Source organism: Borostomias antarcticus, assembly GCF_949987555.1.
Source record: "Borostomias antarcticus genome assembly, chromosome: 21".
NCBI lineage: Eukaryota > Metazoa > Chordata > Actinopteri > Stomiiformes > Stomiidae > Borostomias > Borostomias antarcticus.
The window spans coordinates 16,381,196-16,394,288 of NC_140254.1; the positions used below are offsets into that span (position 1 = coordinate 16,381,196).

Consider the following 13,093-nt stretch of genomic DNA (forward strand, 5'->3'; position numbering starts at 1 on the left):
AGGCCAGAACGCACACAATAAGCCAAAAAAATAACTATGGAGTGCTGGTTTAATTCTATGAGTAATTTTGGGTGCCATATTAATGATATGAGTATCTGGAAATGTATAGGACAATCTACACAAAGAGCAAAACTGAAGCCTGTATTATGTTTTTCCCAGAATTTGTGCTTTTACATAATTAATTTCACAATGTATCTTTTTTGGGCTAATGTAAATTTGTTGTAGGTAGTATGATCAAGTACAGCGATTTATCACAGCAGTAAAAAGCAACACATCAGATTCTTATTTATAGCGCTGGAATCATGCCACACAGTAGTACATCATGAGATCATGTGATAAAAAAAAACAAATCCCAGTAAAAAAAAAAAAAACAACATCCAGAGCTCCACATACAAAAGGTTGAATACTGAAATCACACTACAAGAGTATAAAAAAAGAACATGTGAAGCCGAGCGAGATGAAGTGCATTCAGATAGAAGACAGCAGACTGACCGCAGACTGACCCAGACAGCAGACTGACCCAGACAGCAGACTGACCCAGACAGCAGACTGACCCAGACAGCAGACTGACCGCAGACTGACCCGGTCCTTTCCAGTGCCGTTGCGGGTCTCCTCACTCTGTCCCACAGCAGAAACAACATCCATGTTTCAAAGTCTGTATTTTGTGCTCAAGTCTTTTCAAGTATCCCAAATAGCCCAGTGACATAAATAATCAAAACAATACAATTGTGTTCTTTGCTCTTTGCTTCCAGTGGTGCCGTGACCTCGGTCCTCAGGTTCCCCTCCATCACTGTGGATCAGTGAAAAGCGTGCGCCGCCAGGGACGGCAGGAGGAGTGAGAGAGTCAGACAGGGACGTGACACGCAGATATGGGGGAAAGCTTTGGCTCACGATGACAGCTTGGAGTAGCTAGGAGGAGAGAACTTGCGCTTCAGGTATTTGATGATGTAGAGAGGAAGACAGCTGACCACGGTGATGGCACACACCTTCCACAGGAAGGCCTGCGTGGTGATGAAGGCCCGGTCTGGGAGGGGACGGGGGAGGACAGGGCGGGGGAGGACAGGACGGAGGAGGACAGGGCGGGGGAGGACAGGACGGGGGAGGACAGGACGGGGGAGGACAGGACGGGGGAGGACAGGGCGGGGGAGGACAGGACGGGGGAGGACAGGACGGGGGAGGACAGGGCGGGGGAGGACAGGACGGGGGAGGACAGGGCGGGAGAGGACAGGGCGGGGGAGGACAGGACGGGGGAGGACAGGGCGGGGGAGGACAGGGCGGGGGAGGACAGGGCGGGGGAGGACAGGGCGGGGGAGGACAGGGCGGGGGAGGACAGGGCGGGGGAGGACAGGACGGGAGAGGACAGGGCGGGGGAGGACAGGGCGGGGGAGGACAGGACGGGGGAGGACAGGGCGGGGGAGGACAGGACGGGGGAGGACAGGACGGGGGAGGACAGGACGGGGGAGGACAGGGCGGGGGAGGACAGGACGGGGGAGGACAGGACGGGGGAGGACAGGGCGGGGGAGGACAGGGCGGGGGAGGACAGGGCGGGGGAGGACAGGGCGGGGGAGGACAGGGCGGGGGAGGACAGGACGGGGGAGGACAGGACGGGGGAGGACAGGACGGGGGAGGACAGGGCGGGGGAGGACAGGGCGGGGGAGGACAGGGCGGGAGAGGACAGGGCGGGGGAGGACAGGGCGGGGGAGGACAGGACGGGGGAGGACAGGGCGGGGGAGGACAATGACATGGATTAGACAGATATTAGCTTGCAGTCGGTCACATCTGCCGAAGGAATTTTAAAACAAACAACAAAACAAAGACTTGGAGATTGTTTGATAAACAATGAAACAAATGCGTGTATATATTTTGTTAACACATGATATGGTCAAAACAATATAACGTTACTGAGTGGGTATGCAGAGAGCACAGCACGGTGGACGGTGAGATAGAGAGAGACAAGGAGATGACGAGAGAGAGAGAGAGCTGGTAGTGAATCCACAGTGCTGCACACCTACCCAAGAAAGCTCCAAAGGACACCCTGCCTACGCCTGTCCCAAGGCCACATACAGAAGCCAGAGAAAGTGTAGCAGAAAAAGAGTTCAGTTGAGTGCAGTATGGAGATAGGGGGGAGAGAGAGAGAGAGAGGGAGGGAGGGAGGGAGGGAGGGAGGGAGAGAACAAAAGAGGGATCGAGAGAGAGAGACACACACACACACACAAACAAGCAAAGCACACACCTTGCAAAGGTTAAACTAAGAGAATAAACTGGAAACAAGTGATTTACTGTAGCTAAATGCAGAGCACCAAACTAAAAGACGACAAAAAAACGGTGCCAAGGAAAAGGCTCCCCCCGCCGTCGGCAAACTTCCTGTTAACATAACACATAACAATAAAAAGCATCGAACCAAAAGTACAGTTAGATCCGTTACAGGACACCAAACAATCGCTGCCCTGCCAAAGAGCACCTAACCTTGTAGTTCTGGCCCAGTTCATTATATTGTTGTACACACAATAGCATATTCAACAACACAAGGTTTTGGACCAGGGGGGAGTTGACGCAAAGGCAAAAGCCTACAGACTATTGACCATGGTATTACTTACCAAACATAATCTGACCATGTCATTTCTTACCAAAGTATTCGTTGAGGAAGGCGAGCGAGGCCACGTAGCAGCCCAGGCTGAGGAACTCGGCCAGCACCATGAGCCAGTGCCAGGTACGGATGGTGAGCGCCACCATCAGCAGCTCGGTGAGGATGAGCGCCGTGAAGGAGATGGCCACCACGTGCACAAACTCCGACTCGAACAGGAGCAGGGCGCCGTACATCAGGATGCCACCTGGTGGCGCCACAGAGAAGCGTCAGTAACCCAACATTCCATATAGTTTTGGATGGAACTTACAGGAAATACTGTGGAGGTTTTAGAGCACCCAAATAAGGTTTAATGGTTGACTATGAGTGGAGTATTGTGGGTGTGTTCATTAAAACGAACTAGGTTGATTAAACAAATGTATGCAGTTAATTGTCTTTGGGATTTTTGGACTCCAGAGGCTCATTGCAAACACCAGACAGGAGCCACAATGTGTCTGTAGATAAGGATTGATTGAATAACTTTATTTATGAGGAGAAAGAGAGACACAATGTGGACTAGTGTATCTCATCAGGTAAACCCCTCGCTGTAGCCCGACACTAATTCTTCTGTGGAGCCTACTGTATTCTGATAGCCCTTCATTTAATCATAACGTGCTGCAAATTGAGCTTAATAGCCTATAACTGATCGCATAATTGCTTTTTCATACAGTCTTCATATAGGGCATTCCTGCGAGTTAAACTCTGTAATAAATTAAAGCCGATAGGGGCTGATATTCCCCCCCCCCAATATCTCCCCTGTTTTTCATAGGATTTAGTATTAGCCTTTAATTAAAGAACTAGAGCTGTCAGGAAGTCACGCTTGAGCAGGAACATAGATCTTTCTCACACGCTGCATGGCTTAGTGATTACTGTAATATCGATTTACTAGACGGACAAAAGCCTGCGTGTAACTGCGGCTGCCGCCGGGAAACCTAAGCTACTGAGAAACAGGCTGTCTGAGGGTTGGGGGTCGGGGGGCCGGGGTACCTGCACACAGTAAAAATGATGAAATCTAGACAGACAGTCAGAAATAGTAAATGGGGGTTAGGACACTGCAGGGCCTCTTCCAGGGTGGTTTCGTAAGAGTCGTCGTGGGTTACCCAAGAGCTGCTCGAGGGATAATAACCACATGCTTATGTGAACCTGGCTCATAGACACCTGTTCAGTACAATTAGTTTGGTCAATTTATCCAAACCAACTTAATTTTTATAACACTTTCCTGCTGTTGCTAGAAGTACTTCTAAAGCATGTTTGTCGAAATTTGGAATATAGAGAGCTGAGGAGTGCCCGGTAACCTCTTACCTTGATACACACTGATTAAGACCCAGATAAGGAAAGTCTTGAAGGACAATGACCGACCCTAGAAGGAGAGAGAAATATTTCATTTAATTTCAAACCTTTATTTAAACTTGTAAGGCAATTGAGGTTTTCCTCATTTCCAATGCCGACGAGCTCACAAGCAAACACAAACATCAACAAAACATAAGCAATTTACAACAATAATACAATTAAGATCTAAAACAGTGACAAGTTGAGGAACAAATGTCTAGAGCCATGGCTCTGAACTCCGTATCGGAGGGAAGCAGCTCTAGCTTCAATGTCTGTTGGAGAGAGTTCCAGGTATACGGAGCATCATAAGTGAATGCAGTCCGTCCAAGTTCTGTACGAGAACGAGGGACCTTAAAAACAAGATCATTCGATCGAGTCTGATGAGTGCCGACACTCTGAACCAGCAGAGATGACAGGTACGGTGGAAGTTTGCCAGCAATGCTTTTATAAATGAACATAAACCAGTGACAGTTACGCCTTGAAGACAGAGATGGCCAGCTAACTTTATCATAAAGAATGCAATGGTGAGTGTCATAACTATCGCCTGTAATAAATCTCAGAGCGGAATGGTAAACAGTGTCGAGGGGTTTCAATGTTGTCACAGAGGCATGTCTATAAATTGTGTCACAATAGTCCAATACTGACAAGAAGACAGCTTGGACAATTCTCTTCCTACAGAACATAGGGAAGCTGGAACGGTTTCTGTATAGGAAGCCAATTTTTTGTTGTAGTTTGCAAGCTAGAATGTTGACATGAAACTTGAACGAGAGTTTATCATCCAACCAGAGACCGAGATATTTATATTCTGTGACTCTCTCAATAAGTGAACCATTATCCGTTAGTAGTTGGAGCCTACCATAATCAATAGCTCTAGATTTAGAGAAGAGCATAAACTTGGTTTTGCTGGGATTAAGGACAAGTTTGATTAAGGACAAATGGTACCCATTTCCTCCCTGCTTGGCACTCAGCATCAAGGGTTGGAATTGGGGGGCTACATCACCAAATGATTCCCGAGCGCGGCACCGCTGCTGCTCACCGCTCCCCCAGGGGATGGGTCAAATGTGGAGAACAAATTTCATACACTCAGGTGTGTGACAATCATTGGGACTTTAACCTTTAACCTCGAAGGCTTTCTGTACAGAATCTGCAATACTATAGACAACAGTGTCATCAGCATAGCATCAGCATCAGCAATATACTGTAGCACTAAACCTAAATCTTGGTAAACAACAAAACAGTTAACTGTCTAGCTCAAGCCATAATGACAACAGAGTTGAAATAGAGTCTATGCGCCTCAACCACGCTCGGGGAGGTAAAAGGATAGCCCCTCGGCCCCGAGCCTGGGGGGGAGAGAAACATCGAAACCCACACGAAGAAGAAGTAGTACTTGATCCACAGGTAAACAAATTACCTTGGTGAGATCTTTGTAGAGCTCTGGGTAGAGCAGGGCCATCTCCGGCTTAACGTCCTGGTCCAGGACCAGGGAGAACACGGGGAACATGGTGTAGAGAGTGGCATACCTGCCCCGCGGGAGAGAGACAGAGAGAGAGAGAGAGAGAGAGAGAGAGAGTACAGGACATAGCCTCACTTGAATGCAAGACACGCACGTTCATGTGTGCAAAATAGCCTACCCAGCAACTTTGTGTTAGGATGTAGTGTGTATAAAGAGCCACTCACCCAACCATGAGGAAACCCTGGTACAGCGGAACTGAGGCATAGTAGAAAATGGAGGAGAAAACAGCCTGTAGAGAGAGAGAGAACATTTATTTCCGAAGTGCGACGAGGGCTGCCTAAAGAAAAAAAAAGAAGTAACCGTCACAGCAACGCGGGACGAGTACGGACCTATCGTACACATACACGGGATTTGACGCTAAGCGAGCACGTTCTGCGCAGGCCATTCGCCCCCCCCCCCCCCCCCCCCCCCCCCCCCCCCGGCGGCGGCGCCGTTACCTGCATGGCGGAGATGATCATGCCCCGGTGCATGACGAACTGCCCCAGCGCCGCTGAGCGCTTGTAGCTGTTCCTGCCGTGGACCATGAGCAGCCGGCCCACGTGCCTGAATTGGGTGATGGAGAAGTCTGCCGCCAGGGACGCCTGCTTCCCCTCCTGAGACAGAGCAAGGGGGGAGACGTCTTATTATTGTTTTAGGTGGGAATGTGTTTGTATTTCAAAGTCTGTTTGGGGAATTTCCCCATGATAAATATTTTAGCTATAGTGCTGCGTGTTATCATGCCGTGATCTCTGGACACTAGCCGGTATATGAGATCAATGATCATACCTTTCCTTCAATGCCTATGCCACAGTCTGCAGCCTGGATCATACTGACGTCATTTCCTCCATCACCTGAAAGGGTCGGCAGAAGCTTCAGTCTTACAGCAGCAACACCTACCTGGGAGAGGCGCCAGACTTTCTAATGGATGCTCTCTGACTGCCATCTTGTGGACAGAAGCGGTAGTGATTTTGTTGTTGTTGACTGATGCGTTTCTTCTTTTTTTTAAACAATCAAAGCACATTATCGAAAAGAAGAAATTATTCTAGAACATCATGTGATTTACTCAACAAGCCCTGGCCGGCGTCACTGGACTTTCGCCCAACGAAAGTGTCTTTGTAGCTCTGCTCCTGAGTCTCACAGGGCCCCCCCCCAGGTGACCAGCTGTGCGTCTCCGCTCTCAGGGGGGTCCGCGAGCGAGGGCGGGCTCACCTATGGCACAGGTTCTGTTGTCCGTGTGCTGCTGGAGGAGTGTGACGATCTGGGCCTTCTGGGTCGGAGAGCAGCGGCAGCAGACCACCGCGGGACACTGGCACGCCAGCTCCACAAACTCATGCTCGTAGTAGCGCAGGCACACCTGACAATACATACAGATACACGTCAGACTCAGAGAGAGCAGTCAGATGAATATTGGTTAAACACCGATCCAGTCTACAGAAGGGTGGGAGGGAGGGGGAGAGAGGAGGAGAGGGTGGGAGGGAGGGGGAGAGAGGAGGAGAGGGTGGGAGGGAGGGAGGGAGGGAGGGAGGGAGGGGGAGAGAGGAGGAGAGGGTGGGAGGGAGGGACAGGGTTTGTTCATTAAACATTCAGTCAGGCATCAAGTGCGTAGGAGTAACAAACACGTTTCAGATCCGATTATCCACCATCTCTCAAATCATAACTGATACAGTATGTCTGGCTGCTTTGCTTGGACTCGGATATTAATTCTGGCAGAAAACATTATTTGTTTGGTTTGGGTCCCCCGGCATCATGTGTGTTTTTTTGGAAGTGTGTTGTGTTGCAACGGTGCGGTAGAGTACCTCCAAGGAGTCTCCAGAGATGACCAGAGCACAGTCATGTTTCCTTCGGAAGGCGTTAAGCTCCAGATGGGCTTCTTCTCTGTTGGAGACCTGCTCGAGAGCCACGCAATACAATTACCACAGAGGAGGACACACCAGAGCGGACCATCGCTCCCCAAATCTCTTTAACCCGCATCAAGTAGAAGAAGCTCATTATATTTACATCAGAGAGAGGAGAGGTGAGCGTACCGGTCTGAAGACGTGGATGTCTTGGTTCCTCGACACCAAATGGGAGCTCTTGGCGATGCAGGTGGCCGTCTCCAGCTTGTCCCCGGTCAGCATCCAGATCTGAACAGAAAACAACAACAGTGTGAATTGTGTTGTGCTATAGACTGGACCTAGCAAATAAAACCGGACCTAGCAAATAAAATGATGTATAGTTATATGTATACGTATTATGCATCTATAAAGACACAAACATTTAAAAAAAAACGTTATGACGGGCCCCACCTTGATGCCAGCGTTCCTGAGCAGCTCCAGGGTGGGCCGGACGTCGGCCTGCAGCTGGTCCTCCACGCCGGTCAGACACAGCAGCTCCATCTCCCTCTCCAGGCTCTCCACCACTGCGGCCACCTTCAGGCTCCGGTCATGGATACTCAGCTTGGCCTGGTTATAACGGTTCTACAGGTGGGGGAGGGAGGGAGGGAGGGAGGGGGAGAGAGGTGGGGAGGGTGGGAGGGGGAGAGAGGAGGGGAGGGAGGGAGGGGGAGAGAGGAGTGGAGGGAGGGAGGGGGAGAGAGGAGTGGAGGGTGGGAGGGGGAGAGAGGAGTGGAGGGTGGGAGGGGGAGAGAGGAGGGTGGGAGAGAGGAGGGTGGGAGGGAGGGGGAGAGGGGAGGGTGGGAGGGAGGGGGAGAGGGGAGGGCGGGAGGGGGAGAGAGGGTGGGAGGGAGGGGGAGAGAGGAGGGTGGGAGGGAGGGGGAGAGAGGAGGAGTGAGGGGGAGGGGGAGAGAGGGGGAGAGAGGTGGAGGGGGAGAGAGGGTGGGAGGGAGGGGGAGAGAGGAGGAGAGGGTGGGAGGGGGAGAGAGGAGGGAGGGGGAGAAAGGAGGGTGGGAGGGAGGGAGGGAGGGGGAGAAAGGAGGGTGGGAGGGAGGGGGAGAAAGGAGGGTGGGAGGGAGGGTGGGAGGGAGGGAGGGGGAGAAAGGAGGGTGGGAGGGAGGGAGGGGGAGAAAGGAGGAGAGGGTGGCAGGGAGGGGGAGAGAGGAGGAGAGGGTGGGAGGGAGGGGGAGAGAGGAGGAGAGGGTGGGAGGGAGGGGGAGAAAGGAGGGTGGGAGGGAGGGGGAGAGAGGGGGAGAGAGGAGGGTGGGAGGGGGAGGGAGAGAAAGGAGGGTGGGAGGGGGAGGGAGAGAAAGGAGGGTGGGAGGGAGGGGGATGGAGGGGGATGGAGGGGGAGAAAGGAGGGTGGGAGGAAGGGGGAGAAAGGAGGGTGGGAGGAAGGGGGAGGAAGGGGGAGAAAGGAGGGTGGGAGGAAGGAGGAGAAAGGAGGGTGGGAGGGAGAGGGATGGAGGGGGATGGAGGGGGAGAAAGGAGGGTGGGAGGAAGGGGGAGAAAGGAGGGTGGGAGGAAGGGGGAGGAAGGGGGAGAAAGGAGGGTGGGAGGAAGGAGGAGAAAGGAGGGTGGGAGGGAGAGGGATGGAGGGGGAGAGAGGAGGGTGGGAGGGAGAAAGGGAGAGGGGGCGTCAGGTAGAGGGTAAATATGTTATTGGGAGGGACAATGACAGAAACACACAGACCAAAATGGAACAGGTCCAAACTGGATAACGATTATATGAGTGAATCTGTGTTCTGTACCTCAAAGTCTTGATACTGCTCCTCAGACAGGGATTTCTTAGCCACCACCAGGGTCCTCAGGCCCTCCCTGGCCATGTTCCCACACTGACACACCAAGGAGAGGGGGACAAACGGAGCATATTAACATTCATCAGTACACATATCCATTCAATATCTATGTGTCTATATCTGTCTCGCAGACCCACATTAGACAGAAGCTACTGTATGTCACACAGAACAGTCAACCAACAGCGAGCAATAATCAATGGTGAATAAAACCCCCCCTGGCAGAGTTCAGAGGACACACAACATAACTAGGGAGGGACAGTGGTTTAATTTTGATATGAAAAGCCAATGGGCTGAAACTGATGTGTTGATTGCTTATTGACATGAAGCCAAAGCAGGGCAGCGCAGCGCAGACTGAGGTCTTTTTTCACAGCCACAGCAACAGGACACCGTTAACATCGTTGTTAGGAATATGACATACTTATCTGCCTTGAGCTGGCACTCTCGAGACAGACAGTATAGTTTAATACTGTTTCATGATGATGGCTTAAGGCCGAAATGCGTCTGTTTGCCTATTAAACTTTCCTATTAAACAGTATTCAACTCTACTGTGTCTCGTGAGTGCCAGCTCTTCTCTTTATCTAAGGCAAATACAGTATGTCATATTCATACATGTAATATATACTATCTCATGAGTGCTGGTTCTTCTCTTCATCTACCGTATGACCCTACCGGGCACCCGTGACTGTTCATTTGAACCAGGACTTGTTAGCACTCTCATGCTTTACTACTGTATACTGTATTTGCCTCCCAGACATTAACTTTTATGTAGGTCACTAATTAAATCAAAAACTGCCCCTGGTCCTAAATGACTCAATATTGCCAATACAGTTATGAACATCAGCATAATTATCCTTCGATCAGGCCTGGCGCGGGCTGCTGATCTCTGTGTGAATGTCCTTGTTAACAGGGAAGTTACAAGGCTTGATCAATGACAGTTATGGAACCAGCGATCATTTTGAAAACGGCTGCTGATCTCTCTCTACATGCATGTCAGAGGTTCTGTTCTCTGAGGTGGTCACAAGACACATTAACATGATGTCACTACTTAACAGACTGTCACCTCTTCCTCCAGCCAGTCGTTATACTGCACAATGCTCGCCATGGCAACGTCAGCACCCTTCATGTAAAATGTGATGTCACCAGTAGTCTCCTCCTGATATAGAAATCATAAAAGATTGATGAGTTCTCCTATCAACAGTACAGACAGAGACTTAATAGGTCATACACATATTCCAATAACATACATAATACATGCAAATGTTCGGTCAGCTCATGTGTGCTGTGTGTGTATGTATGTGTGTGTGTGTGTGATGGCAGGAATGCCCAAGCCAAAAGCAAAAGCACTGGCAAAATTATGTTCATTGTCTGTGATAATTGGAAGTGGTCAGATATGGAGGAGACGTTGCTTCCTGTATCCTTAGACTGTCTGCTAAGAGATGTAATGTATGACAGTCAGTGAGTGTCCATTACTTCCACATCTATTATTGTTTGTGTTCAAGATTTTGTTGATTGTGAATACAAATAAAGTCATTCGAATGTGAGTGCGCACTGGGTGTGTGTGTGTGTGTGTGTGTTTTTGTGTGTATGTATATGTGTTTTTGTGTGTGTGTGTGTGTGTGTGTGTGTGTGTTTTTGTGTGTGTGTGTTTTTGGGCGTGTATGTGTATTTGTGTGTGTATAAGTGTTTGTGTGTGTGTGTGTGTGTGTGTGTGTGTGTGTGTGCGTGCGTGCGTGCGTGCGTGTGTGTGTGCGTGCGTGTGTGCGGGGGGTCCTCACCCTGACGATGATGCCCATCCTCTTGCTCTCGGAGGTGAAGGGGAAGATCTGCAGGATGAAGAAGGTCAGGATCTGTCCAGCCGGAGTCTTCAGCTGCAGGGAGGTGAGGTCTCTGTTCACCAGGGTCAGGCCAACACTCTCCGTCCACTGCACCAGGGCCACCTGAGGAACACACACACACACAGGTTAAAGGTCAGCAACACACTTACACTCAACACATTGTATCAAAATCTCCTTCCCTTTGGAGGAAAAGGCTCATGAAAGTAACTCTGTATTGAACATTGTGTCACTCACGCCCGAGGAGGAATTAAATGAGTCACTGGGAGGTTGGAATACAATAACCAAAGGAAATGTAAGCATAATTACCTAATATGTGTGGTTATTAGCCGGTAGACAAACATACTCTTGGAGCTTGCTCGATCGCCTTGTTGAGAGGGGTCAGGGAAGAATTTTTACAGCTCACTTATCTGGCCCCCGGGTGATTACTGTTTTTTTGCTTCCCTCTGGAATATGTAGAGAGTGGGTCGTCTGCCCACCTCCCTTGTTCTCTGTAAAGCGCATTGTGTTGCCTCTCGGTATGAAATGCGCTATACAAATAAAGCTTTGATTGATTGATTGATTAGGAATATCATCAGACCGCGACCGCAGAAGCTCTTGGGACGGTTTCTGAGGGGGAATCTCAGGTCATGAAGCACTGTCTGAAAGCCTAGTAATGCAATTTGTCAAGTTGCCCCTTTAGTGCCAAAGAGATGCTAGATAAGCTAAAAATATTCCACATTTGGATAATGTGCCACTAACTTATTTACACAGGCTGAAGTAGGTTCCTCTTGTAGTCAGAAAGCAGAGGCCTATTAGGCAACATGGTCAATAACTGAGAGAGAAAAGCACGCACTAAAACTGACCCCCTACTTAACAGATCTGCACTAACAAGGTTATGATAATGAATGAATGTCCTTATGCGAGTGTCTCTTCCAACAAAAGTGGGACGGAGACCTACAGTTAAACTCCATCAAGCTTCATGTGAACCAACTACATACAGCGTGTCAAATATAGAGCACAATGAGTCAATGACACCACTTTCATAATGCTAGAGATATTAGACCGGCTCCTATCAAGGCAGCCCTCCAGATGCTGTATTTCCGGAGCATCTCTCTGTTCATTCATGTTGGGATAACTGTTGCTCCGTTGTCTTCCCCTCCCTTTCCTCCCCAGCAGGAACTCCCGCCCCCAAGCGAGCGTTCAGCTGCACGTAGGCCTCCCACTCCCCGCGGGTTCATTTTCAATTTGCTCACTTCAGAGGTTGTTATTATTGTACTCTTGACCTACAAATTGGGACTTCCTGCTAATACCCCGTCATCTGCCTGTCTTCCCCTTTGAGGTCTGTGAATGAGCAGGCTATATTTACTTAACACACATCTGGGGAGCATTATTGCATGTGCATAAACACATGCACGCACGCACGCACGTACGTGCACACACACACGCACGGGTGAGCGCGCCCACACACACGCGCGCACACACACACACACACACACACACACACAGACAAACAAAAACACACACACACACACACACTCACACACAGACAAACAAACACACACACACGAAATCAGAATCCAAAACCTACCTAATCAATCTGCTTTATCTGCTCCCTGGGAACTATTTAAAGCCGTGTCAACTTTGATACCAACTGTATGTGAATCTTGCGTTAGAGCAGTAACAGAAGAGACTACCCATGACTACTTAACGACAATGGCAGGCTGGTTTAAACAACCCCATCAATCATTTCAATAGCATTCTCGACGTTATAGTGATCATGTATATCAACATGGCAGCGCTGCCTTTAAAACTAACAGCAGCTAAGCATTTCATGATGAAAATTGATCCTTAATAGCTGAATTCCTCCCAGCGTGTCATTAGCCACCAGAACCACTGAACTTGAATACATTTAGGATGGATTTACCATAGAATCACGATGGCCTGCACTGAAGTAGGAACTATGACTACAAGCAGATCCTAGGCCCATATACTGTAGGGTACATTATATATGACTAGATATGCCTGAGTCCATATTGGGTACATCTTAGATACAAACAGGAAGCAGTTTGCAATGTGGATAAATATTAATTTGGCCGCTGTCTGAAAAGGTTAATTAGGGACTTGCATATTGACCAGGCATTCCAATATCGTTCCTCAGCAGACTT

General features: G+C 49.6%; 1 protein-coding gene across 1 annotated transcript in view; it reads right to left on the reverse strand.

The window, feature by feature from the left end:
* Positions 1-391: 391 nt before the first annotated feature.
* The window catches only part of atp9b (ATPase phospholipid transporting 9B), a gene marked incomplete at its 5' end in the record, with an annotated part of 39,392 nt that continues 26,690 nt past the window's right edge, over positions 392-13,093 (reverse strand). The window contains 14 exons of the mRNA XM_084454807.1: positions 392-1,024; positions 2,628-2,831; positions 3,926-3,983; positions 5,364-5,472; positions 5,630-5,694; positions 5,903-6,058; positions 6,231-6,295; positions 6,654-6,798; positions 7,241-7,330; positions 7,469-7,567; positions 7,730-7,900; positions 9,067-9,150; positions 10,175-10,267; positions 10,890-11,051. Coding sequence (XP_084310933.1) covers positions 888-1,024; positions 2,628-2,831; positions 3,926-3,983; positions 5,364-5,472; positions 5,630-5,694; positions 5,903-6,058; positions 6,231-6,295; positions 6,654-6,798; positions 7,241-7,330; positions 7,469-7,567; positions 7,730-7,900; positions 9,067-9,150; positions 10,175-10,267; positions 10,890-11,051 — 1,638 coding nt within the window. The 3' untranslated portion in view covers positions 392-887. The remainder of the gene's footprint in view (positions 1,025-2,627; positions 2,832-3,925; positions 3,984-5,363; positions 5,473-5,629; positions 5,695-5,902; positions 6,059-6,230; positions 6,296-6,653; positions 6,799-7,240; positions 7,331-7,468; positions 7,568-7,729; positions 7,901-9,066; positions 9,151-10,174; positions 10,268-10,889; positions 11,052-13,093) is intronic.